The sequence below is a fragment of the Crocuta crocuta genome, unplaced genomic scaffold, assembly GCF_008692635.1.
Source record: "Crocuta crocuta isolate KB4526 unplaced genomic scaffold, BGI_CrCroc_1.0 scaffold172, whole genome shotgun sequence".
Taxonomy (NCBI): Eukaryota; Metazoa; Chordata; class Mammalia; order Carnivora; family Hyaenidae; genus Crocuta; species Crocuta crocuta.
This window is the reverse complement of record NW_027528872.1, coordinates 7623100-7651096: the sequence shown is the minus strand read 5'-3', so window position 1 is coordinate 7651096 and position 27997 is coordinate 7623100. Positions and strand designations below refer to the sequence as shown.

General features: G+C 40.2%; 1 protein-coding gene across 1 annotated transcript; it reads left to right on the top strand.

Moving 5' to 3' along the window:
* Nucleotides 1–3: 3 nt before the first annotated feature.
* STT3A (STT3 oligosaccharyltransferase complex catalytic subunit A) lies at nt 4–27993 on the top strand. The gene is made up of 18 exons (XM_077756594.1): nt 4–81; nt 2148–2274; nt 3458–3518; nt 6913–7034; nt 7420–7565; nt 8965–9055; nt 10126–10232; nt 10908–11072; nt 12559–12739; nt 13543–13698; nt 15053–15144; nt 16279–16434; nt 16625–16813; nt 17861–17977; nt 18094–18196; nt 25594–25782; nt 26793–26908; nt 27715–27993. The coding sequence occupies exons 2-18, from the start codon at nt 2187–2189 to the stop codon at nt 27751–27753; spliced, it is 2118 nt and encodes a 705-aa protein (XP_077612720.1). The 5' UTR covers nt 4–81; nt 2148–2186; the 3' UTR covers nt 27754–27993.
* Nucleotides 27994–27997: the final 4 nt, after the last annotated feature.

Sequence of the window (27997 nt, the reverse complement as noted above, 5' to 3'; positions counted from 1 at the left end):
ACCAGCCCGCTACCAGGGTTGGGTGCGCCGCAGAACGGATGGCAGAGGGAGCCCAGCGGAATACTGAGGAACGCTGGCCAGGTGTGAAGGCCTTAGGCTATAACTTGAGAATTAGCTGCAGGTGCAGTCCACGTTGTTGGTGGGGCCGAACGAAGTGCAGGAGGTGGAGCCTTAATGGCGGCGGGTGGGGTGTGTGAAGCGGGATCTAGGGCCTTACAGAGGAGGGGGCGTGGGGTGTGGGGTGGGGANTCCTGGGATGGAAGGATGTGAAGGTCCGGGATGGGGCATGCGCTTAGGCCTGGAGGGCGTGGGAAAGATTGGACCCTGCGACTAGCTCTGGAGGGGAGGGCTTTCCGGATGCTGAGGCGGTGGGGTGTCCCGCGGTGGGTAGTGTCAGAGGTGTTTTACGCAGGTGGGAGCCGGGGACCTGCTAGAGTGACCAGAAGAGGGGGGTGGGGGCGAGGGAGTAAAGGAGAGTGAGCGGGTGTGAGAAAGAGTGTGGGCAGACGGGGGTGGGAAAGTTGCCGTCTTGGAAAACTGGAACGAGGATGGGATTGGGATGCCGCGGATCGCAGGCACCGTCGAAGAGGAGAACAGATGCTTGAGTGTTTTAAGAAAAGTGTCTTTTGCCCTTACTTGCTTTAGCGATATGCTCAAATGACCAGAGAGCACACTAGAAAAACTCCCTTAAGGTCCTGCCTCAAATTACCAGTTCCTTTACCCAGCTTGCAGGTAGAGAGATTCTAGTACTCTTATTTCCTCCGCTGGCTCTTCTAGGTGTGCGGCTTATATCAACTCCTAGTGGTGTTACGCTTTTCTGTTTCAGGCATTCGAGAAAAACAAGTACAGACACGGGGATGTGGCGGGATTATTGACTTCCTGGAGTTAGATGTTTATTCTTGATGCGAGATAAGGTTTCCCTTTGGGGTTGTAATGACAAATACATGTAAAACTGCCCCTCTGGGACAGTTAATTAGGGAAAAGATGTTGCTGGAGTTAGGAATGTATGATTCTTTATGCCTTCCACCTAGTGCGGTGTTATTTCCCCCCGCTTTTCCTCCACTAACAGTGAGAAAAAGATCAGGAGGGGTGCAGGTTCGCTTTTCTCCCCAACAGTGTTGCATATCTTTTATTACTATAGTCTTCATAACTTAGCCCTTGATCAGCTTATGGTTTAGGAAGGCAGCACTTTCTTAAACAGAAATAGCCAACCTACTTCCTTCAACATTATATTTTAATCTAGTCCACTCCCCCCTCTTCCCCGAGCTTTTCTTGTTTCAGTAGGAAAAATTTTCTTTTCCCTCCAGAATTATCTGGTTCCATGAGCTATCTCTGAGATCAGTGGCTTAAATCGGCAGTGTCAATACAGGCATATCTTGAGATAGGCATCTGGAAGCGTCTATAGATCTGAGCAGTAGTTGTATTGTGATACATGGGATCGAAAGTGCAGTGATTTGTGTATGTGTTTCTCTCCCTTGTGAGCACATCACTATACTTGTGTTAGTGATCAACCATGCTCTTTAGTTGGCCCTCCCACCCCATTAGGATTTGGAACAGAAAGAAGCTCTTAGCCATTCAGTTGCTGCTGAAATGTAGGGCCACAAATTGGGCATATTCACTCATAGTTTGATTTCTGCTTTCACCTCTGTATTCACTTTTCATTTCCGCTGTCTTTCATACATTCCTGCTTTTTCCTGAGTGCTCTTTTTCCTCTCTTTTTTTTTCTCTCTTTCCAATCTTTTCTGTGTTCTTTGCATCTCTTCACACAATCACCTTTTCTCTAGTCCTGTGTTTGCTCTTTACTCCTATGGTAGCACACTATTGCCAGTTGTGATTATGTACTTGTTAGCTGTGGAGTAGGAAGCAGAATTATGGTGACAGAGTCTAATCACCCCTTTTGAGTCTTGACACATGGACCCAACTTATGCCTACTTCCTTGCCAGTCAGTCAGATTTCAGGCAAGGCTTGGGTGTTAGTATTGGCTTGGATGTTAGTTAGTATTAGCTTGGGTGTTAAGTATTAGGTGTGTTCGTTTTCACGTGTGTCTTTTATGTTGTTGTTGTGTTTTTTTGGCCACCATAAAATTTGAGAGTGAATTAGATAAATTGGAAGTGTTTGATATCCTAGTCTTGGCTTTTCCATTTCAGCTATTTGAGTGTCATCTGCTGCCACCCATTGATGTCAAGATGACTAAGCTGGGATTTTTGCGGTTGTCCTATGAGAAGCAGGACACACTACTGAAGCTTCTCATTCTGTCGATGGCCGCTGTGTTATGTGAGTGTGCCTGCGGATCTCTCTTTCTTTGGGGGTGGAAAGGAGAAACTCTTGAAAAAGAAATCAAGAATCGCTTTCTTAAATGCCTTGTTCTTTTCAGTAGATAGTAATGTGTTGTTTTTGTTCATATCCATCAGTATAATTTTATGAAGTCAAAAGAAACCCAGGGATTATAAAAGTCAGAGCTAGAGATCATCTGGGAAAGAATGGGAAGCATGCTGTACTAATTCTGTTTTCTCATAGGGCTGACACATATACTGAGGACCCTTGGATCCTGAATTTTGTAAAACATAGTTATCTTCAATCTAGTTGCCTACTTTAGTATTATAAAAATCTTTTCAGAACTTACCGGGTTTTTTTTCTTTGTTTGTTTGTTTTTAATTTTTTTAAAATTTATTTATTTTTATTTATTTANTATTGTCAAATTAGTTTCCAATGTTTATTTATTTTTGAGAGAGAGAGAGAGCGAGCACGTGCGAAAGAGCATGAGTCAGGGAGGGCCCGAGAGAGGGAAATACAGAATCCGAAGTGGGCTCTAGGCTCTGAGCTATGAGTACGGTGCCCAACATGGGGCTCGAACCTACAAACTGGGAGATCATGATCTGAGCCCAAGTCGGAGGCTTAACCAACTGAGCCACCCAGGTGCCCCTTTGTTGTTGTTTTTTTTAGATTCCCTAGCTCTTTATAAGTCGTAAATATAGTCTTGATTTGCTTTATCCCCCCTTAGTTTGTTCCAAAGTAAAGGTTAGTTGTGGGGAGGGGAAGTTAACCGTTAAAAAAGATGACCATGTAAGTTGAGTGCAGTATTAGTAGGTGAATGCATTGTTATAGGTCTTGCTAATTGGTTAAATGTGTCCTACCTATGTGGAAAATGTAGGTGTCGTTGTCAGGGGAGAGTGAACTTCTTTTGTTTCTTCTATGCAGGAGAGATGGGTAAATACTTTATTCAGGGATTTTTTTTTTTTTTTAAGTGAACTCCACCCCCAACATGGGGCTCGAACTCATGACTCCAAGATCAAGAGTCACATGCTGTACTGACTGAGCCAGCCAGGCGCCCCTATTCAGGGATCATTTTACATTTCCTGTGATTTCTGTGCTGTGCTATTATCTCTATAATACTATAATCTACTATTATTTTTCATGGCACACTACCATTAAGATATTAACTCTCTGGTTTTTGCAGCATTCTCTACTCGTCTCTTTGCCGTCCTGAGGTTTGAAAGTGTCATCCATGAGTTTGATCCGTGAGTACTTTTGCTTGGTCTGGTATTTGCTTTGGGAAGCATTCAGCTTGATGGATTTCAAAGTGAAATTCTAATCAGCACTCAGTGATGGGGTTGTGCTTCCTATATATTTAGGGGGGAAACCCCTCAAGTTTTCCAACAGAGATAATTGCTTTCTTTTGAGACATTTTTGTTGGAATTAACCAAGTAAATGTCTCAAACTCCTAAAACATATGACAAGCATTGCTGGTGTGCCTGCCTATTAAGACCTGGCCAGGCTAAGAGAAGTCTCTTTGCTCAGCTTGGTCAACAGTTAGTGATGCAGAGTGAGGAAAAGTGACCCGTGTGACTTTCAAAAGAAAGTCATGAACTTGCGATTTAATGACTATTGGTTTACCAGTTTATATGATAGAAATTGGGCCTATTGATTGAGTTCTAAGACATTGGGGAAAATTTAAAGCCATGAGGCTTTAAAATCCCACTAGGGATTTTGTTTATTAGATAAAAAAAAAAAAGGTATAGGTGAGTATTCATTTTGTTTCAAGCACTGTTTTACAAGATTATCTCTAAATCCTTACAATGCTGTCTAATGGAGGAACTGTTTTCTCCTTTATATAAATGAGAGTAGGCCTTGGAGAGGCTATTCAAGGTTATACATCTGGAGGAGCCAAGATTTGAATTGGTCTCTGGACACTGCAATCACTATGTTGTATTGCCTAAAGTAAAATTAAAAATTTGGAAAGCCAGAATCATAGGTTCTTCAAGCATCATTAATATTTTATTTATTTATTTTAATGTTTATTTTTGAGAGACAGAGAGAGTGTGAGCAGGGGAGACGCAGAGAGAGAGGGAGACACAGAATCTGAAGCAGGCTCCAGGCTCTGAGCTGTCAGCACAGAGCCCGACACGGGGCTCGAACTCACGAACTGTGAGATCATGACCTGAGCCGAAGTCAGACGCTTAACCGACTGAGCCACCCAGGCACCCCGCATCATTAATATTTTAAAAAGCATATTTCAGCTTATAGAGCATTGATTCAAAAGTTGATTTGCAAATTTGATATTTTGTGTAGGTATATGAAAGCCCTTTGGAGGCCTACAAATATTTTCTTTGGGGCCTCTCAGTTTATATATTTTTTCTCATGAATGAGGAAACTTATCTTTTTGTTTTGTGACCACCAATCTGTTAAGGCTTTTTCTCAGATTCTCTAGTTGAACAAACATTGAAGTGAGATGGTCAGGGAAAGCAAGAATATCTGGTCTGTAGTTCCAGGGCCTAGAAGGGACAGTAAAGATCTTGTGATTTGATGCTTTTGCGGAGCAGGAAACTCAGGGATTCAACCCCAGTCAGACCTCTTTCCACTAACTTAGACTTCCTCTGCCTCACCCTCCGTGCCCTTAGGTAAAGCACACAGTTCTCACACATGTTGACCTCCTGCTACCCTCCTCCCTATTGTTTCTCTGACAGTTACCAAAATAACATTCATCAGCAACAGACAGATGAGTTGAGATTTCTGCCATCTGCTACTTTTGCTCACTTCAGCTGCTAAAACTTGACTGACCAAGGAGGAAACAGGGTTAGAGGGATGGCCAGGAGAGGTGGTTCGTCATGATTGCCTTTAGTAATTAAAAATTCCTTTTATTTATTTATATTTTGTCCTTTTCTTTTTTGTCTTCTTTCAACTTTTTTAAATTTTACTTGAATGTAGTTGATATGTAGTTTCAGGTGTACAGTATAGTGACTGGACAAGTTTGCAATGCTCAGCATTAAGTGTGGCTACCATCTGTCCCGTATAATGTTATTACAATGACATTGACTGTATTCCCTTTGCTGTGCCTTTTATTCCTGTGACTTATTCATCCCATAATTGGAAGCCCGTATCTCCCACTCTTCTTCATCCATTTAGCCCAACCCCCCAACCTCCACTGCTCTGATAACCATCATTTTATTCTCTGTATTTGTAGTTCTGATTCTGCTTTATGTTTGTTTGTTTTAGATTCCACATGTGAGTGAAATCGTATGATGTTTGTCTTTCGCAGTCTGACTTATTTCATTTAGCATAATACCTTCTAGGTCCATTCATGTTGTTGCAAATGGCATATCATCCTTTTTTATGGCTGTGTAATATTCCGTTGTGTATGTGTGGTTGTGTGTGTGTGTGTGCGCGCGTTTGTGTGTGTATACACCATATCATCCTTATCCATTTGTTGTCAGTGGACTTTTAGGTTGCTTCTCTATCTTGGCTACTGTAGATAATGCTGCAGTAAACATAGCAGTACAAATATCTTTTCAAATTCATGTTTTCATTTTCTTTAGGTAAATACCCAGAAGAATAATTAGTAGATCATATAGTATTTATTTTTAATTTTTTGCGGAGCCTCTGTACTGTTTTCCACAGTGGCTGTACCAATTTACATTCCCACTAGCAGTGCCTGAAGGTTACTTTTACTCTGTATCCTCACCAACACTTGTTATTTGTCTTTTTGATTTTAGCATTCTGAGTGGTTTTACTTTGCGTTTCCCTGATGAGTGATGTTGAGTATCTTTTCATGTGTCTGTTAGTCATTCTCTTAAGTTTCTTATTTAAAAAGAAATAAGAAAAGTGTTACATAGCTTGGACCTAATGAACTGTGTCTTCCCATGTATGACTCTTAAGCATTTTATGTCCAATATTTTTTTTTTTAAAGATTTTATTTTTAAGTAATCTCTGCAATCCAACATGGGGTTCGAACTTACAACCATGAGATAAAGAGTTGAATGCTCTACTGACTGAGCCAGCCAGGTGCCCCTCAAATGTTTTTATGTAATTTATATTTTATGTTGTAATGTAGGTGGCATTCAGAACTATTGTAAATAACACTAGTCAAACTTGTAAGATTAATCGCTGATTAAGAAGTTTGTGTTACTGAGTGGATTAAACTGTGATATGTGTATGGAGTTATAACAACATCTTTAGAGATAGTCAGTCATCACCTGAAGTTATCCGTGTGTCCTTCTGTGTGCTATCGAAATGTTCCTGTGTATGTTACTTGAAAAGGGCCAGATTTGTTGACGTCTACATCTCAGCTGCTCTGTCTGTGGGTGCTTGGATTCTCTGACAGGTGCTAATGCCTGCTAATTGCCAAGCTGGTGAAGTGTCCTGCTTGAGTCAAGCTCCAGTTCCGTTTCCTTCTGACACACGCAGTGCTCTAGTTGAGACTGCCTGGAGCTAGAAATGAGGGGTAATGTATGGTGATGTAAGAGTGCTTTTCAGACTTGGCATAGTTTTTGGTGCCAAACTGATTTGTAATCATACAAATTGATGTCATGATCAGTTCCTCAGTGGTGTGACCTGAGGAACAAGGTTCTCTGAAAATTGGAATAGTTATATGAGTTTGAAGAGGAGGAGATACAAATAATTTCTTTCTTGCTGTAGGTACTTTAATTATCGGACTACCCGGTTCCTGGCTGAAGAGGGATTTTATAAATTCCATAATTGGTTTGATGACCGGGCCTGGTATCCTTTGGGAAGAATCATTGGAGGAACAATTTATCCAGGTGAGAGGAACAGGAGTTTCTTTAAAAAAAATTAACAGAAATAAGATATTTGTATGTTATGGAACAGTTTCTCTTATTTCTAATATCTGCATTTTGTGACAAGTATAGTTTCATCCTAATTAACAGTTCCTAAAAATGGATCTTCTGTATACGGGAGAACATGTGTGGGCGATGGGGACAGGAGGATTTTCATAAATTCTGGACTTCGGATTGAATCCTAAGAAGAGAAATTTATAGGCCTACTGAGGTGGCTGTATTGGTATTTCTGGTGGTTTGTCAAGGACCTTTGTTATCACTTGACTGATTCTTTGATTCTCTCTTTCTCTTTCCCTTAAGTTCTTGGTCTGACCAAGATAACCTAATGAGGTTCTTCTTCCTGTTACAGGCTTAATGATCACGTCTGCTGCAATCTACCATGTACTCCATTTTTTCCACATCACCATCGACATTCGGAATGTCTGTGTGTTCCTGGCCCCTCTCTTCTCTTCCTTCACCACCATCGTCACGTACCACCTTACCAAAGAGCTCAAGGTGAAGGATTTGGGGTGATAGGCTTGGGAATGAATGTTGTCGAACCTTTCTAGTAGATGCTAAAGGGTGGGGGTGTGATAGCAATAGAAAGGCATGGAGCCAGAGGCTACAGATAGCTTTTGCCAGGCTGAATTACTGGGTTCACTCCAGTCCCTTCCTAGAATATGTGGTTTCTTATTATCAGCAAATGATTGTCCTTACAAGAGAACATTTGAAGGTGAAATATAAATTTCTACGTAAGAGTAAAAAAAACATTTAAAATGCAAAATGTGAGCTTTAGATTTTGAAGTTCTCAACAACCTAAGGGAGAGGAAAAATAACTATAGGAAGTATTCCAGAATGGTTAATTCTTCTGACTGGAAATGGACATTTAGCAATTATTTGTTGATTTTTTAAACATTTATTTAAAAATTATTATTATTATTTTTGGAGAGAGAGTGAGCATGCATGTGCACATGTGTTTGCGAGCTGGGGAGGGGCAGAGGGAGAGAGAGAACCTTAAGCAGGCTCCACACCCAGTGCAGAGCCCGATGCTGCATCTCATGACCAAGAGTTCATGACCTGAGCTGAAATCAAGAGTCAGAATCTTAACCGACTGAGCCTCCCAGGTGCCCCTATTTAAAAATTATTAAACCACTTTGGAGTTGACTTCATAATGACTCTCTTTTTCTAGGTTCCTGCCTTGCTGATGTGGCTCCTTGGATGCCATTCTTACTTTGTGGCTGTGGTGTCAGGGAGATACCTGAGAGGAGATAAACTAGTAGGCAGTCTTGGGACGCTTGAGTTTAGTTTGGAAATCTTTTTATCCTTCTTGCTCCCCTTGTTCCAAATTTGACTCTTACCAACAGACAAGTCCCTATTCTTTTGGAGTGTGATTATATTTCCTTGTTCCTCTCTCCTGACCTCACAGATTGCCTTGTGATATTCCAACTTTATTATCTAAGCTCCTAGCATCTTTAATCCAGATAGATGATCACCTTTTGACTTTTTAGCTTAAATAATAATCATCTTCCTTTTGATTATCCTTGCATAGCTTTTAGAGATGTGACTGTCCCGGCAGTGTGTGGGTATCGTTAGGGACAGAGACTCATAAAACCTGGGGATACTCCAGCCAAATGGCCCATTCTGGGGCAGTGTCTGATATCTGACAGCTCACATAATTTGTCTGTCCTTAGTATATGTGTATTCAGTTTCTGACTTGGTATCATCCTGGGGAATTGGTTGTGAAGTCTTTAGCTTTCTTGTGCTGTGAACATTTCTAGCATTTCTAGCATCACGTCTGCCTTGGAAAGTGTTGGACTGTTCTCTGGGCCCATGATAAGGAGAAGGACTAGTGGATCCTCTCTTCTCTCTCGTGTGTGAATAGTGTTAACTTCCTGTTACCCCTCTTCTCTTCCAGGATGCGGGGGCTGGGCTTCTTGCTGCTGCCATGATAGCTGTAGTTCCTGGGTACATCTCCCGATCTGTGGCTGGCTCCTATGATAATGAAGGTAAGACTTAAAATGCCAAAGATGATAAGTTCATCTCATTATTTCATAGATATTCAGAAAGTGCAGTAAAATCTGAGTTCAGATCTGATGTTTAGCAATAGCAAAAATGGTATCTGGGTGAGAAGATTAGAAATGGGCAGGAAGGGATCTCAGAGAAGTTTATAATCTCTCTCTGTCATCCCCTTCAGAAAGGTAGCTGGTAATTTCCTTTTATAAGGCCTTTGGCTCTTCTCTGGACTCAAAAGCAGAGTTAGTTTAGTGTTGAATGGTACTATTATTTTAACATTGTGATTATTTGCCTTATTTTCCTACATACGAGAAATGGATATTCTTTTTGTTTTTTTAAGATTTTATTTTTAAGTAATCTGACACCCAGGGTGGGGCTGGCACCCACAACCCCGAGGTCACGAGTTGCATGCTCTACCAACTGAGCCAGCCAGGCACCCCGAGAAATGGATATTTTTAAAGCTATAATGACTTTTGTTGACGGTGTCAATTCAGCCTATATTTATTGATTGTTATTGGGAAAACACAATGTTATGTACTGTAGATAATAAATAAGGTAATTTTGGCTCATATTTAAGGAATTAAAGTGACCGATAAATGAGAGCATGGCTTGTGGGAGCTGAAATCAAGAGTCGGACACTCAACCAACTGAACCACCCAGACGCCCCTCATTGGGCACATATTAAGGAGAGGGGCAGCCAGGGCATAAAGACTGGCCTGTGGTAAGATGCAGAGGCTGGATGGTGCATAATAATACGGAATGGCTTTAGGACTACACTAGCAGGGAGTTTAGTGCCTGGAAGGAATAGTAATAATATTTGTCTTATACTAGGAGTTCGTCTAAGTCCTTTACATAATTAAGTTTGTCTTCACAACACTTTTATGAAGCCGATACTATTATGGCTTCATTTTCATAGGAAACCGAGACAATAAGAGGGAAAATAATTGCACTATTAATGGCTAGTAGGTTGAGACCTGAATCCAGGAAGTCTGGTTCAGAGTAGTGTTCTTAAATATTGCACAAGCATGGCTTTTTATTCAATTTTTTTCTGTTCTTTCTGCAGGGATTGCCATCTTTTGCATGCTACTCACCTACTACATGTGGATCAAAGCAGTGAAGACTGGTTCCATCTATTGGGCTGCCAAGTGTGCTCTTGCTTATTTCTACATGGTAACTTTTCACTCCTCTATCCACCAGTGTCTCTGTTGGGATCAACCAATACACATTGGAAATAGCTCTTGGGCTTTGAGACCATGGACTGGAGGCTAGAAGTCTTTATTTTCTCTTATATCGGTACAAAGCCTAATCCAAGGCAGGTGTGGCCATCCAGTGTGTAAGGGCAAGATAGAGGTAATGTTTTTAATTTTTAAAGCTCTTCAGATACCATATGTCCTATGGGTACATACTGGTTGGTCAACTCTTTTCTGGTGTGTTCCTTTAAAATTTTTCCTTTTCTGATATATTTTTTTCCTGTTCAATCTTCTATATTCACTTAGACTTCTTTCCTTAACCACTTGCACCTGCTCACCTTTCCTATGTATCCCTAAATCGTCCATATAACGTTACAATAGATCACATATAGATTAACCCTGAGGGTTGGGTGTTGCTGCTTTTGTTACCATGATGGCAGGAGGCATAGGGAATAGGGTATTGAGGTACAGTAATAGGTGTGACTTGGATTTTTCTATTTAAAGAAATCAGTTATTTAAACTTTAAGCCACCTGGCATACATAAAGTTTATAGTTACTGTAAAGAGATGTTCTTTGAAAAGGTCACAGGCAGTCTCCTAAGTGGTAGCCTGAGGAGGAGTGCTCAGAGGAACTCTTCTTTTTCATCCTGTCCTAGGTCTCTTCATGGGGAGGCTACGTATTCTTGATCAACTTGATCCCCCTCCATGTACTGGTGCTGATGCTCACAGGACGCTTCTCCCACCGGATCTATGTGGCCTACTGTACTGTTTACTGCCTGGGCACCATTCTTTCCATGCAGATCTCCTTTGTGGGTTTCCAGGTGAGCCCTAGACTGCATAGAGTTGTTAGCTTCTCTGACTTCTCTAACCAGCTCCAACCAGCTTGATTTCCCTCGGACTATTGTGTTAACTAAAGTAACAGAATCATTGGTCATTAAAGTCTGCTTCCAGGAGTGTGTTAATATTTGCTCCATAAAGTTTGAATTTAATGACTCTTAATTTGGCTTAGGTTTGTGGGAGGAGGGATATTTTGAGCTGAGTTGATAGGAATGCAAAGTTATTTCCAGTCCTTTTAATGCTGATGAGTCCATTTAATAGTAATGACCCCTGAACTTCTTGATAGGATCTATGCGAAAGTCCTTTAGGAAGCAAAGTATAAACTTTTTTTTTTTTTCAGTTTTTTAAATGTTTATTTATTTTGGGTGAGAGACTCAGAGACAGAGTGTGAGTGGGGGAGACTCAGAATCCGAAGCAGGCTCCAGGCTCTGAGCTGTCAGCACAGAGCCTGACCTGGGGCTCAAACTCATGAATCATGAAATCATGACCTGAGCCAAAGCTGGACACTTAACCAGCTGAGCCACCCAGGTGCTCTGCAACGTACAAACTTTTAAACCCCATTTTCCATAGGGTTAAGAGACAACTATAAAGTCAAAGAATAATGTGGTGTGTTTGATTTCTCATATAAAAGTCTTATGAAAATGGAGCCCTTATTCAGAGGTCAGCAAGTATTTTCTTTACTGATCACCTACTGTATACAATTTGCTAATCACTGGGAACTGTAAAAATTAAAAATGTGTTTCTTGTCCTTAAGGAAGTTACAGTCTTGTGGGACAGCTGTCTTTATTCTTAGTATAGCAGTTCTGGAAACATAGTTTGCCAGCCAGTAGCAGCATGAGGAACTTGTTAGAAATACAAATTCTGGGGATGGCCATCTGACTCTGTTGGTAGAGCATGCAATTCTTGATCTTGGGGTTGTGAGTTCAAGCCCCGTGTCAGGTGTAGAGATTACAAAAATAATAAAGTTAAGTATTGTGAGGAACCAAATAAACTCCCAACAAATTTTTTTTATTTAAAAAAAGCCAGTTGTAGGGCCTTATCAGAGACCCACTGAATCAAACTCTAGGGGTGGAGCTCAGTAATCTGTGTCTCAACACCCTTTCTTCTTTGCTCTCCCTATGATTATGGTACTCACTAGAGTCTGAGGACCACTGGTCCAAGCAGAGAATTTATAAGTAATGGAAGAGATCCAAAGTGTGTGGGACATAGAGGGGAGTGATGGATTTCAGTTTGGCAGATTGGGAGGAAATGGTATTTGCATGATAGAGATTGGTATGATTTACAGGACCTCAAATACTGTTTGGAAAGTGTGGCAGGTGAAGTGAGACCCTCTCCTCCATTGTCCCTAATTCCCTAGAGGCCTCAGAACTCATTTGAGCCTTTGTTTGGTGTGAACTGGGTCAGGATAATTCAGGTCTAGGCTGGACTCATTGTTTTCCAGCATTGTCATATCTATGCTTTTACCTACAGCCCGTCCTTTCCTCAGAGCACATGGCGGCTTTTGGGGTCTTTGGTCTCTGCCAGATCCACGCCTTTGTGGATTATCTGCGCAGCAAGTTGAATCCACAGCAGTTTGAAGTTCTTTTCCGAAGTGTCATCTCCCTGGTAGGCTTTGTCCTTCTCACCGTGGGAGCCCTCCTCATGCTGACAGGTAGGGAAGGCTCACTGCTTTTGTAAAATGGGCATGGACATATAATGAACTTCAAAAATAGGGGTTATTTCTTGACCACAGAAAGATTCATTCTTTTTCTCCTAAGAGTATAAAGAGTATAAAGTCCTACTTCTTCACATTCAGTCCACTGTCAGCCCAGTGTTTGGATTCTGGTTAGTTAAGAATGTCTTGTTAGAGTAGCTCTTGATGTTAAAAACATCACACTTTGTTGAAAGGACTGGATCTTGCCTTGCTAATTTCTCTCTCTCTCTCTCTCTCTCTCTCTTTCTTTTCTTTCCTTTGGTAGGGTAAGAGAAATCATAATATTGCTGGCCACTCGTTACAAGCATGGCCTTGTCTAAGCCCATGTGCCCTAACCTGTGGCTGTTTAGCATGCCCTGTTTTTCTCCTTTGTCCTTCTCAGAGACTTACCGGATTCTGCCTGTCTGTCTGTGTGGTCTATTTCAGAGCAGCACTGGAGGATGTAGTTGGCTTTATTTATAGAGCTGACCTTGGTTTGGCCAGATTTGACCCTAAAACCTTCATAGGAAGCACTTTTGCCTCCCATCTCTGAGTTTATGTACAGCCTGACTTTATTTTGCTGGCTGTGCTGACAAAGTACTCTCACGTTGGAGAGAAAGGAAAGAGTGAGATTCTTAGGCTGTTCATGGCATTTGAACAAAAACCTAGTTCTTCTCTGACTTAGAGACTCTTATGAAAATGGAAAATTGTGATTAGTTAGGATCAGATGTTACTTTGTTTCAAGAGTGATTGTGAAATATTTGTTGCTTCTTTGCTGCCAGGAAAAATATCTCCCTGGACTGGGCGTTTCTACTCACTACTGGATCCTTCTTATGCTAAGAACAACATCCCCATCATTGCCTCTGTGTCTGAGCATCAGCCCACCACCTGGTCCTCATACTATTTTGACCTACAGCTTCTGGTCTTCATGTTTCCAGGTCTGTCTACTTTGTGTTCTGAAGTGGCCTTCTTTGTAAGAACCGCCATTTGATTCAAAATGAGTAACTTACCATCATCTTTGTACTTTGTTGTTGTTTTGTTTTTTTGCCTGTTTTCCCTATGCAGTACAAAGGATGGCTAAGCACATTTTTCTAATATTTGAAGCAGAGTAGAAGTCAGAAGTTGAACAGTTGGAGATGCTGGCAAGTTCAGAGCCTCCCAGTTTTCTGTTCATTTATATTATAAGTTAAAATTCAACTCAAGTTTGTATTTAGGTTTTTGTTTTGGTTTTTGAGTACTTTCAGTGTCCCTCTCTCCCAACCCCCATCCTTGACTCTTCCCCATTTATCTTCTTGGGGTACTAAAGTTTGAGAATAGGCATGGCTGATTGAGAAGTCTCAGCTACTTATCTTCTAGACAATCCAGAAATGATTTTGAATTTACAAGTGGTGGGGTGCTTCCTTTTTTGTTGTTGCTGTTGTTATTGTTTTTTAAATAGCTTCTATGGTTTTTTTCCTCATGAAAGTAAGTTGTCTGTTGTAAAAAATATAGACAAGTTAAGAAAAAATAAAAATCTTAGGAATTCTCACCAAACATCTGTTGCTGTTGTTAACATTTTGATGTATATTTATCTGGTTATTTACTCATTTATTTTTGTGAGAGTTTTTTTTTTTATTCTTTAAATTTTGGTTAGTAATCTCTACACCCAGCCTGGGGCTCAAACTCATGACCCTGAGATCATGTGTGCATGCTCTTCTGACTGAGCCAGCCAGGCCCCCCCATCCAGTTATTTATTGAACAAATATGGGATGATACTGTTTTTTTTTCTTTTTATGTTTATTCATTTTTTTGAGAGACAGAGAGAGAGAGCAAGCAGGGGAGGGGCAGAGAGAGAAAGAGAGACAGAATCCGAAGCAGGCTCCAGGCTCTGAGCTGTCAGCACAGAGCCTGATGTTGGGCTCAAACTCACGAACAGTAAGATCATGACCTGAGCCAAAATCAGCCGCTTAACTGACTGAGCCCCCCAGGTGTCCCGAGGATGATACCTTTCTTCCCCCAATTTTTTTCTTTTTATAAAGAATCATAACTTCTGTTATTTAGTATTATATTATTTGTTAAATTTGTTTAAGTACAAAGATGTGTAAAGAAGAAGGCAAGTGGTCCATGATATCCTGCAGCAATATTTTAATTGATATATTCCACTATATAAATATGGTATAAAAACTACTTCTATAATGTTGGATATTTAGGTGGTTTCTGACTTTTTGCTGTTTTAAAGAGTTGTGTAGTAAATGTCTTTGCACATATCTATGATTATTTATTTTAGCTGCTTGCATCTTTTTATTTTTGTAGTTGGTCTCTATTACTGCTTCAGCAACCTTTCTGATGCCCGGATTTTCATCATTATGTATGGTGTGACCAGCATGTACTTCTCAGCTGTCATGGTGAGGAATGTCCTCAGTCTTAGCCACATTTCTACCCCTGGCTCTGAGGTGCCCGGCAGGATTCAGACTATGATGATGATTGTGCACATGCTTTCCTTGGAGCATTTGAGGGGCTGAGTTGTAGAGCTGCTCACTGGTGCTGAGCCTTGCCAGGAATGTATGGTGCACTCAGACGTTCTGGTTGTGGGGTGCAGCTTTTTGGGATTCAGAACCTTGTGTTAGGGAGAGACACGTATACTCTGTTGGGTCCAGTGACCATGGGCGGGTTTCTTTCCCCTTCTTTTTGAGTGTCTTAAGAAAGGAGTTGATGTTTTTTCCTTAATGTTCTGGGAGCATTGCCAAGTATTAGATTGTTGAAAGAGGAGAGCTTTTATAAATTGTAGTAAGACAGTGTTTATGTTTTTTTTTACATTTATTTATTTTTGAGAGAGAGAGAGAGACAGAGCGCAAGTAGGGGAAGGGCAGGGAGAGAATGAGACACAGAATCCGAAGCAGGATCCAGGCTCTGAGCTGTCAGCACAGAGCCAGATGTGGGGCTCGAACTCATGAACTGCGAGATCCTGACCTGAGCCGAAGTCAGATGCTTAATTGACTGAACCACCCAGGCACCTTCCCCCCGCCTTTTTTAAAGTTCAAACCATAGTTAAATACATTCTTTAACATAACATTGTTCAGGACACTTACATATATACTCATATAACTGAAAAATAGCTTTAAGAAATGTATACTTCTGGGGCGCCTGGGTGGCTTAGTCGGTTGGGCGTCCGACTTTCGCTTAGGTCATGATCTCGCGGTTCGTGGGTTCGAGCCCCGCGTCGGGCTCTGTGCTGACTGCCAGCTCGGAGCCTGGAGCCTGTTTCAGTCTGTGACTCCCTCTCTCTCTGACCCTCCCCTGTTCACGGTGTCTCTCTCTCTCCTAGAAATAAATAAAACAAACAAACAAACAAACAAAAAAGAAATGTATACTTCTACTATTGTAGATGTATCCAATATTTTCTCATATTTTGTTCTTTTTTATTGAGCAGTCATGTTTGTTGAAAACTGCTGAATTGATATCATGATCTACTAATAGGTTGAAGTCTTTAATTTGTAAAACACTGATTGGACTGTGTTTTTGCTTCCTGCCTCTTTCAGGTGCGTCTGATGCTAGTGTTGGCGCCTGTAATGTGCATCCTTTCTGGCATTGGAGTCTCCCAGGTGCTGTCCACTTACATGAAGAATCTGGATATAAGTCGTCCAGACAAAAAGAGCAAGAAGCAACAGGATTCTACATACCCTATTAAGAATGAAGTGAGAATTAAGCAACACTTATAACAGGCTTGGGAAACTGTGTGTGTGTGTGTGTGTGCGTGTGTGTGTTTTGAGTGAGGGAGTAGAGTGCTGTCATAGTGATCATTTGGATTCATCTTATCTGTATTATTGTGTGTAAGAAGTTTCTGAGTTGTGTAAATTTAATTTACAACACAGTTTTCTTGTTTAGGTGGCAAGTGGGATGATACTGGTCATGGCTTTCTTTCTTATCACCTACACCTTTCATTCAACCTGGGTGACCAGTGAGGCCTACTCTTCTCCCTCCATTGTGCTGTCTGCCCGTGGTGGGGATGGCAGTAGGATCATTTTTGATGACTTTCGAGAAGCATATTATTGGCTTCGTCACAATACTCCAGAGGTAAGATTTGGGAGGAGTGGGATTGAGGAGTCAAGTGAGGTCGGGGACATTTGCTGTGAAAGTGAATCATACAGCTTTTAGATTGGTGGAAAGCTTGGAGGAATTGGAACTACAGAACCCTGGTGCTGAATGAGGCTTAAAGGTCAGCCTTCTTGTGATTCAGGATTTTTTCTGTATCCTTACACTGGTAATTATCTGTGCTCTGACAGTGTGGTGATTTTATCATGAGGCGGACCATCCCAATTTTAAAAGAAATCAGAAAGTAGAAACGAGAAAAGATAGTTTCCATAAAGTGATCACTGAATAATAAGCACTTTTAACATTTTGGGAATCTGAAGTGATTTTCTTTGCAGTAGCCATGGAGAGTAGCACTTCTAAGTTAGATTCTTAAAGAGTTAAAGCTGTAAGAATTAAAAATAAATTTTTTTTTTAATGTTTATTTGTTTTTGAGGGAGAGAAAGAGAGAGAGAGTATGCGCAGGGGAGGGGCAGAGAGAGAGGGAGACAGAGAAGCTAAAGCAGGCTCCAGGCTCTGAGCTGTCGGCACAAAGTCCAATGTGGAGCTTGAACGCATGAACCATGAGATCATGCGCTGAGCTGAAGTCGGACGCTTAACCGACTGAGCCACCCAGGTGCCCCTCAAGCTGTAAGAATTTCTTAATCCTAGTGCATCATATCCTATGGTTTGTATTCCCTCTCATCTTTATAATAACTGCGTTTTTGTGAATTGTGAAAGATCATTTAATATAATTATCTGATGACACCAGACTGTTTATTTGGTAATATTGCACAGTCCCCCTACACATGCCATCCTTTTATGCTTGTTTATATAAGGTGATCGGAGATGCAAGTATTGGGAATGTTGGATTGTTTAATTTACACTGAGATTTCATGCTTATATGTAAATGTAGTACCAAGTGCCAAGAATTATTTTCTTTGTAGGAAGTACCTCACTTATTATACTATAAGATGCCCTTCCAGTTCTTCTCTTGTATTTGATTTTTGGAGGCAGCAAGCAGCTTATTTTCATTTCCCATTCTTCTTTCAGGATGCAAAGGTCATGTCATGGTGGGATTATGGTTACCAGATCACGGCTATGGCAAATCGGACAATTTTAGTGGACAATAACACATGGAATAATACCCATATTTCTCGAGTAGGGCAGGTAAAGTGAGGGCTCCTGTGTGTGTTTGGCGCACAGGGTCTAGTGGGAAATGTTTCTCTCTGAGGTATCATATGGCCTGGAATTTTGCTCTGAGAAATGTGCGTGTATTTTTCTAGGCAATGGCATCCACAGAAGAAAAAGCCTATGAGATCATGAGGGAGCTTGATGTTAGCTATGTGCTGGTCATTTTTGGAGGCCTTACTGGGTATTCCTCTGATGGTATGTACTTGATTCTATTTCTAACTGTAGGTCATATATTCTAAGAAAACTAGATGACTCTCTTATTTTTCTGTCTTTTTACTGATATCAACATACTTTCTTGGTTGGGGAAGTTCCTAAGTATTTGTAATGTTACAGGTTGTTTGTTTTGTTTGGCAACAAGTAGGAGGTAAATGTAAAGAATTCTCATTTAGATATGGCATGGTATAGTTGTCTGAAGACCTAGGAGTTGCTCTACATACAACTAGTAAACAAAGAACAGAAAGAGAAGCCGAACCTATTGGGATCATTTCACAGTACATGTAAATCAAACAAAAAATAAAGTACAGTGTGAAAAAAAACATAAGGCATCTGAAAATGAACTTCAGAATTAGCATTTTTAGTGGGTTAAGCCATAGATTCATCTGCCAACTTAAAATGTTTCATATTTATGTTATATCTGTGTGTGTGTGTGTGTGTGTGTGTGGCATATTTTACCATGTTCCTTGTTATTATTAACAAACCTATATTTTTAGAAGACTCATCAAAATGAGGTTTGCCGCCTTAAAAAAATTTTAAGCAATTTAAAAAAATTAAAGCAATAATTTCTTATACTTTAACACATTAAACACTTTTGAGGGTTTATGATAAAAAGTGGTAGGTAGTACCCTGTCCCTAAACCTAAAGTCCCTTATGATACAAGCTTCCAGAGGCAAGTATTTCTTGAGTTGTTTCTTCTAGAACCTTTGTTCCTATTTCAAAAATATGTGTATTCATTGATCATTTTCTGTATACTGTCTCAATTTATAATTGTAGATAAGAAACTTCATTCTTTTTACCTTTCCCCACTCCCTCCTTTCCTCTTGATCTTCTTAGTAGAGTCAATTTTTTGGTTTTTGGTTAAATCCAGATAAGGTGTTTTCAAAATCCCGACTGTATAAATATTCATTGCTCAGTCAACCAGTATACCATGGTTACAGTCTTACCCAGAACGACTTTTGTTTTCCTGCAGTTAATAACTACCTCATATTTCTATCTTAATTTTCTTTGAATATATGGCTGCATCTTGAAGATGTTTAAATTTTAGATTATATTAATGTATATAGTACATGGAAAGCTCCAAGTATAAAGTAAGAAGATTGATTTCCTTGTGTGTCTTGTGCAGCAGAGGAGGAACGATAGCAGGGACCTGTGTCCACAGACTTGAACTTTCACAGTCACACCAGCACTATTTGTGTGTAATTATTTATAGTTTTTTTTCTAATGTTTTATTTATTTCTGAGAGAGAGAGGGACAGCGTGAGCAGGGGAGGTTCAGAGAGAGAGGGAGACACAAAATCTGAAACAGGTTCCAGGCTCTGAGCTGGCTGTCAGCACAGAGCCCAACGCAGGGCTCGAACCCACGAACTGTGACCTGAGCCGACTCATGACCTGAGCCGAAGTCGGACACTCAACTGACTGAGCCACCCAGGCGCCCCTAGGTTTTCTAATAGTCACAATATAGCCAAATCCTATAGAAAATTATTTGTGTATATATATTTGTCTATGTGTATATGTATCTTTATATGTATAATGTACACATATATGTGGTAGAAAAGGATAATTTCTTGAGGTCTTAGCACTAACCATTGTTAGTAACCACTTCTAGTCAATTGACCTTTTATTGCCTAAGGTGCACAGAAGTATGTTTAATGCTGGCATAAAAATGTCATTTGGAACATAATATAATTTTTTGTGTGTGAGATTAAGAAATTTAGCACATGAGACCCTTGACAAAGTAACTTAACATGAAAAGAAATAGTGAAAAGGACAAGAGCTTTTGATTGTACAGATTTTTAAGGTGAACTTTGCATTAAAATTTCACTTTTTTTTTTAAGTCTATTTATTTTGAGAGAGAGAGAGAACGTGCAGGAGGGGCAGAGGAGGAAGGGGGGAGAGAAAATCCCAAGCAGGCTTCATGCTCTCTGCATAAATTCCTATGTGGGGCTCAAATTCCCGAACCTTGAGATCGTGACCTGCACCAAACCAAGAATTGGATGCTTAACCAACTGAGTCACCCAAGTGCCCATAAAGTTTAACATTTAAAAAAATGCAGATATTGTAAGCATGATGAATTTTCACAAGGGGAACATATCCATGTAACCAGCCCCAGACCAAGAAACAACATTACTAGTGTTCTAGAATTCCTCTTCATATCTCTTGCAGTATCTACCTCCTGTCAAGATCTGAGGGTTACCACTATCTTCGTTCCTAATATCATTTGTTTTCTAAACAGATTTATTGAAGCATAATTAACATATTGTACACAGCACAAATTTAAAATCTGTAATTTGGCAAATTTTGACACATGTGTATACGTACCTGGGTAGTTTTGCCTGTTTTTGAACCTTATAAATAGATACTACAGTGTGGGCCCTTCATTTCTGATCTTTTTTGGTCAGTATTATGTTTGCAAGATTCATTCATATTGTAGATAATAATAATTTTTTAATTCTCATTCCTGTGTAGTATTCCATTGGGTGAATATAGCATAATGTATGCATTTTAGGGTTGATGGGTTCCAACAGTTTGGGGCTGTCATGAATGATGCTCTTGTGAACATGATTGCGCTGGTCTTCTGGTGAACGTGCATACTAAAGGATGGAACTTCTGGTTAAGAAGGGATGTTCAGCGTTAATAGGTCCTGGCCAAGAGATTTCCAGAGTGGCAGCACCAATTTACATTCCCGCCAGCAGTGTTTGAAATTCTTAGTTGCTCTACATCCTTTGCCTACACTCAGTATTACAAACCTTCTACATTTGCGCACGTACATGATGGTAATACCCATGTTTTCATGAAGACAGAGAAACTTGCTATATAATCATTTGCTGTGTAGTACTGTAAAAATGTGAAAATCCGAGATTAGGTCAAATTCATGCTTAATTGTGATAATGATAACTTAGGCTAAGTTTACATAAAGAAAGCCTCAGAAAACCTTAACAGAGAAAAGCTTTCTTTGAACATTGTGCTATGTTTTTGAATTGTTGAAAGGTTGAAAGAATGATTTGACAGTTTCTTGATATATATGGAAGCTAGACTTAAAAAAATTAAGATAATTGCAAAAATAACACTCATTATCTAAATTTATGAAAACATGCATCTGAAAATCATGACAGAAGACAGTAATGTTTTATTTTCTCATACTGAATTGATTCCTCAAGCTCAGAGTAGTAGGCTGTATTAGTTGGAATTCTGAAAAATTTGGAGGTATTGGTCAATGAAAAGGAGTGAACCCCAAATCTAGAGATTGTTGTTATTATTAATAATACTATTATTATTAATCATGGTAACATTCCAGCTGGTGCCTTCTGTGAATACTTTTTAACATTTTAAAGTAATTTCTCCCTCCCTCCTTCCCTCTCTCCCCCACCTCTCTCAGGCCTTCACAAACATACACAGATACATAGACAAATATGTGCCCCAAAATAGCCACCTGACGGCTGATCTCTCTTCCTCTCTGCCCTAAATCATTTTAAGCCATTATTCTTGCTTTTCCTGAGTCTATTAAAACAAAGACAAAAAACACCACATCTCATCAAGTTGTATAATTTAAATATATACAGCTTTTTGTATGTCAATCATACTTAAAGTAGTTTTTAAATTTTTTTTAATGTTTTTTTAAATTTATTTCTGAGAGAGAGAGAGAGAGAGACAGAGGGAGCAGGGGAGCATCAGAGAGAGGGAGACACGGAATCCGAAGCAGGCTCCAGGCTCTGAGCTGGCTGTCAGCACAGAGCCCGACGTGGAGCTCGAACTCATGAACTATGAGATCGTGACCTGAGCTGAAGTCGGATGCTCAACCTACTGAGCCACCCAGGCACCCCGGCAAAGTAGTTTTTAAAGAAACACAAAATGTGGGCTCTGAAGACAATTCTAAAATGTTTGAGCATTAAAAAAAATTTTTTTTAGCATTTATTGAGAGACAGAGTGAGACAGAGTGCAAGTGGGGGAGGAGTAGAGAAAGACGGAGACAGAGAATCTGGAGAAGCCTCCAGGCTCTGAGCTGTCAGCGCAGAGCCTGATGCGGGGCTTGAACCCACAACCCATGAGATCACAACCTGAGCTGAAGTCAGAAGCTTAACTTAGACACCCAGGCACCCCGTGAGCATTTTTATGCTAAGTGGTACCAGTTTCAAAAGCAGCATTTTCTAAAGGGATTACAGGCATTTAGGTATATTATTTCTATTACATTTATTCTTTAAGTTTCATTACTTTTGATCATATCTTATGTTTCTTAAAATGTTTTTAATTTAAACCTCCTTGAGATGTGTCATGGACAAAATTTCGCCTTTTTGCAAATCATGTTTATTTCATGTTACTCATTTTCTAGTAAATGCTTGAGCAGATCTAAAAATAATAAAGTATTGGGGCGCCTGGGTGGCTTAGTCGGTTAAGCGTCCGACTTTCGCTTAGGTCATTCATGATCTCGCGGTTCGTCGGTTCGAGCCCCACGTCGGGCTCTGTGCTGACTGCCAGCTCGGAGCCTGGAGCCTGTTTCAGTCTGTGACTCCCTCTCTCTCTGACCCTCCCCTGTTCACGCTGTCTCTCTCTCTCCTAGAAATAAATAAAAAACATTAAAAAAATAAAAATAAAAAAAAAATAAAAATAATAAAGTATTTGGATCTGATCATAGTCCAGGCTCTCTTGTCTGAGTTTGATACAACATTACCCTTCTCCAACTTGCCCTTTCTGTCGACAGCAGTCTTTCAGCAATGGCCTTTCCGTCATGCAGTTCCTGTTACTTTTCAATAGTCCATTCTTTTTGTTTTTAATTTTTGAAATTTTTAATAGGAAAACGAGAGATTTTAAATGTTTTCTCAGGGGGCGTCTAGGTGGCTTAGTCGGCTGAGCGTCTGACTTTCGCTTGGGTCATGATCTCGCGGTTTGTGGGTTCGAGCCCCGCGTCAGGCTCTGTGCTGACTGCCAGCTCAGAGGCTGGAGCCTGTTTCAGTCTGTGACTCCCTCTCTCTCTGACCCTCCCCTGCTCACGCTGTCTCTCTCTCTCCTAGAAATAAATTAAAAAAAAAAAAATCATTAAATGTTTTCTCAGATGCTACATGATGTGGAAATTTTAAGATCAGATACATATCATTGCTGATCCAGTAGGCCAGGAGTCTGTTTATTAGGCCACAGCCATACCCATTCATTTATGTATTATCTTTTCCCCCCAGTTTTATTGAGATATATAGGGGCACCTGTGTGGCCTAGTGGGTGGAATGTCTGACTCTTGATTTGGGCTCAGGTCACGATTCCAGGATCAAGGGATCAACACCCGATGCTGAGAATGGAGCCTGCTTAAGATTCTCTCTCGCTCTCTCTCTCTTGCTCACTTCCTTTGCTCCTCTCTCCCACTTGTTCTTGCTCTCTCTCAAATTAAAAAATAAAACATGAAAAGTTTTAAAAAATACATTTGATATATGTATTGTGAAATGATTACCATAATGAGTTAACATTCATCACCTTACATAATTACAAATATTTTTTCTTGTGATGAGAATTTTTAAAATCCATTCTCAGCACCTTCACGTATATAATCCAGTATAGTTAACTATAAGCATCATGTTCTATATTATATAACAAGAACTTATTTATCTCATAACTGGAAGTTTGTCACTTTTTGACTATCTTCACCTGGTTCCCCCCTGCCCCTCACCCCCTGCCTATGGCAACCACAATTCTTTTTTTTTTTTTTTTTTAAATCTGGGTTTTCTATCTTTTTTTAAAATTTTTTTAATGTTTTATTTCTAGGAGAGAGAGAGAGAGACAGCGTGAGCAGGGGAGGGTCAGAGAGAGAGGGAGTCACAGACTGAAACAGGCTCCAGGCTCTGAGCTGGCAGTCAGCCCAGAGCCCGACGTGGGGCTCGAACCCACGAACCGCGAGATCATGACCTAAGCGAAAGTCGGACGCTTAACCGACTAAGCCACCCAGGCGCCCCTGGCAACCACAATTCTGATTTCTGTTTCTGAGTTTGTTTTTTAGATTCCACATATAAGTGAGATCATACAGTATTTGTTTTCACTGTGTTACTTCACTTAGCATAATGCTCTTAAGGCCCATCCATGTTGTTGCAAATGGCTGGATTTCCTTTTTTTTTTTTTTAATGACTGAATGGTATTCCATTTTATTTATGTGATGTGTGCGTGCATGCGTGCGTGTGTGTGTGCGTGTATCTAGATACAAAGATACATTTTCTTTACCCATTCATCCATCAGTGAACACTTAGGTTGTTTCCAGGTCTTGGCTATTATAAATAAGCTGCAGTGAACATGGGGGTGCAGATATTTGGGATAGTAATGTCATTCCTTCAGATACATACCCAGAAGTGGGATTGGTGGATCATATGGTAGTTGTATTTTTAAATTTTTGAGGAACCTCCATACTGTTTTATATAGTGGCTATACCAATTCACATGCCCACCAACGGTGTATGTTTCCTGTTTTTCCACATTCTTGCCAGCATTGGTTATCTCTTGTCTTATGATAATTATTCTAACAGGTGGGAGATGATGTCTCATTGTGGTTTTGAGTTGTATTTCCCTAATGGTTAGTGATGTTCATATATGTGTTGACCAGTTGAATATCTTTGGGAAAATGTCTATTCAGGTCCTTTGCCCATTTTTAATCAGATTATTTGGGGGGTTTGTTATTTAAAAAAATTTTTTAAGTTTATTTATTTTGAGAGAGAAAGTATGAGTCAGGGAAGGGCAGGGGGGTTGAGAGAGAGAAAGAATCTGAAGCAGGGTCTGTGCTGTCAGTGCAGAGCCCGATGTGGGGCTCAAACACACAAATGATCAGATCACGACCTGAGCCGAAGTCGGAGGCTCAACCAACTTAGCCACCCAGGTGCCCCTGGGGGTTTTATATTTTACTTGCTTTGTTTTGTTTTTGGACTAAGTCTTACAAGACCAGAGTGTACTTTAGACTTCCAGCACATCTTAATTTGGACTAGCCGCCTTTCAAGTGTTAGTAGCCACATGTGGCTAGTATATATAGCTACTATAATTGGACAGCTCAGCCCAGCTAATACCTGGGAATAATTTCTGTTGTGACTTAAGTCTGGACCAATAGCACAGGATTTCAGGAGTCTAATAATCTATAGGAAGAGTTGTAAATTTTGAGGGAAAAGTTTGGCCACCGCATTGTGTTTCATATTTTTAAAAATCAGAGTGAAACGGTACTTTGTCACATTAAAAAATGAGAGATTTTCTTAGAAACAGTGGCTTTTTCAAATGTATCATGTTGTACACCTTAAAATAATATTGTATGTTAACTATACTTTATTTAAAAAAAAAAACAAGGAAAGAAATGGTAGCTTTTCATGAGGTGACTTAGTTCCAGCAGCCTTTGTGACACAGCAGTTCTCTTTCTACTTTTTTCTAGATATCAACAAGTTTCTATGGATGGTCCGCATTGGAGGGAGCACAGACACAGGCAGGCATATTAAGGAGCACGATTATTATACTCCAACTGGGGAATTCCGTGTGGACCGTGAGGGTTCTCCAGTGCTGCTCAACTGCCTTATGTATAAGATGTGTTACTACCGCTTTGGACAGGTCTACACAGAAGCCAGTGAGTGATTCGTAACATTAGTAACAACAGGAAGAATCATGATAGCTAATGACGCGTAGTTGTTTTCAAATGCCAGGCATTGCTCTAAGTGCTTTACATCTATTAGCTCATTTGATCTTTACTACAACTGAAAACATAGATACTTATATTATTCCCATTTTATATATGGAGAATTTCAGGTACAAATAAGTTACTTACCTGCCCAGCGTCCCGTAACTAGTGGCTGAGTTAGGTTAAGCTCGGGCAGTCTTGCTCTAGATTGTGTACTTTTACCCGTTACATTTCATTGCCTCTCAGTAAAAGGTATTGCAGTGGAGAGAGGAGTAAAGGGGGATACAGTGATATAAAGGACTTTTCATTTCCTTAAATAAATACATCGAGACTAAGCTGATTAGATTAATTCTTTCCTTCTGAGTTTAATTTCTTGGTTCTCCTCTAGGNATGCTCCGCCCTGAGTGTGGACCAACTGACACTCAAATAACTGAGCCAACCAGCTGCCCCCCTCCCTTTTTTATTTTTTTAATTAAAAATTTTTTCTTATTATTTCTGAGAGNGCGGACGCTTAACTGACTGAGCCACCCAGACACCCCCCTTCTTAAAAATTTTTTAAAATTTGTTTTTAAATTTTTTTAGAGAGAGGCAGGCCTTTGACTTCTGATAGGTTTTTCTCTGATCCGTGGAAGGGTTACTAGTATAACACAGAGGCCTCTGGGTAGCAGTCATCAAGAATGGAGGGGCTGGGAAGTCAGCCTCCTGTCTCTTAAAGAGATGGCTTCCATGGAATTTGCCAAGCATCAACTTGGAAAGGACTTGAGTCAGGGTAACACTTGATCTGCCCTTACTACCTGATGTCTTTTTCTATAGGTCTTACTCTCTCCATAAGCTTCAGGCTGAAGAATAACATTCCATTTGGGAGATGATTTATCAGATTGATTTACTCTTTCCTTAGGAAATCAGCACTGTAGAAAGAAGTGTTTCTTTCTTCTTTTTTTTTTTTTGTCCCTTTCTAGAGCGCCCACCAGGCTTTGACCGTGTCCGGAATGCTGAGATTGGGAATAAAGACTTTGAACTTGATGTCCTGGAGGAAGCATATACTACAGAACATTGGCTAGTCAGGATATATAAGGTGAGCAGACGCTACACCGAGAAAGCAGCTCTCATGTTTGCAGATTGGTTCTATTGCTTAAAAATGGGCCACATATTTCTAATATAAGGACTTTTTTTAAAGTTTATTTATTTTGAGAGAGAGAGAGCACATGAATGGGAGAGTGGAAGAAAAAGAGAGAGAATCCCAGCTAGGCTCTTGCCACCAACGCAGAGCCTGACATGGGCCTTGAACACACAAACCAGGAGATCATGACTGAGCCAAAACTAGGAGTCAGACACTTAGCTGACTGAGCCACCCAGGCGCCCCTAATATAAGGACATTTCTAATGTCAGAAAAGTAGCTTGCAACTCAGAACGTTACTCTTTTTATTTTAGGTTGTTCTTAGAGAGTAGACACACCTAGTCTGCGGTCATTTTGGCTGTGGTTACAGTTATTTTTCCAGTTGGGGCTTTATTTGATCTGTTTTAGTGATTATCAGGCTTGGAGGGGAGAAAAAGTGTGTGTGTGTGTGTGTGTGTGTGTGTCTGTACACACTACATTTTCTTTTCCCCCTGAATTTATGGAATAATTTATGGAATAGAGTTACACAGAAATGTGTTATCTATCTCACAAAAGAAGAAATTGTCAACGCCTGATACATTTGGCAGGTAGGTCACTTGCTCTACTCTTCAGAGGTACTCCTAAAGCTAAGTAGAGAGAAGCTAGTCTCAAACCAGCGTTCGTTTTGTCACAAAACCATACCAGGCAGCAGAACCCAACTCAGTGGAGAAGTTCTCCCAAGTTGACCTGATCGTAAATATTAAAACGACATCTTTATGTTGCAGGTAAAGGACCTGGATAATCGAGGCTTGTCACGGACATAAATGTTACGTCCAGCTCTGATACGCTTCGCACTGAACACGTCACATTTAGGACGCCGAAGATGTTTTTTAAATATGCAGTTTATAAGAACAGAGCACGATGGGATTAGTATTGTCTGGAACTTTTGCCCTGGGCAGTATGGGCTGGGCCAAATGGAATGATTTTTATAATTCTGAGCAGGTTACCAAATGAAATGTCATGGCTTTACTTTGGTCAATTAAAGGGGGGAATTTTTTTTTAAATGTG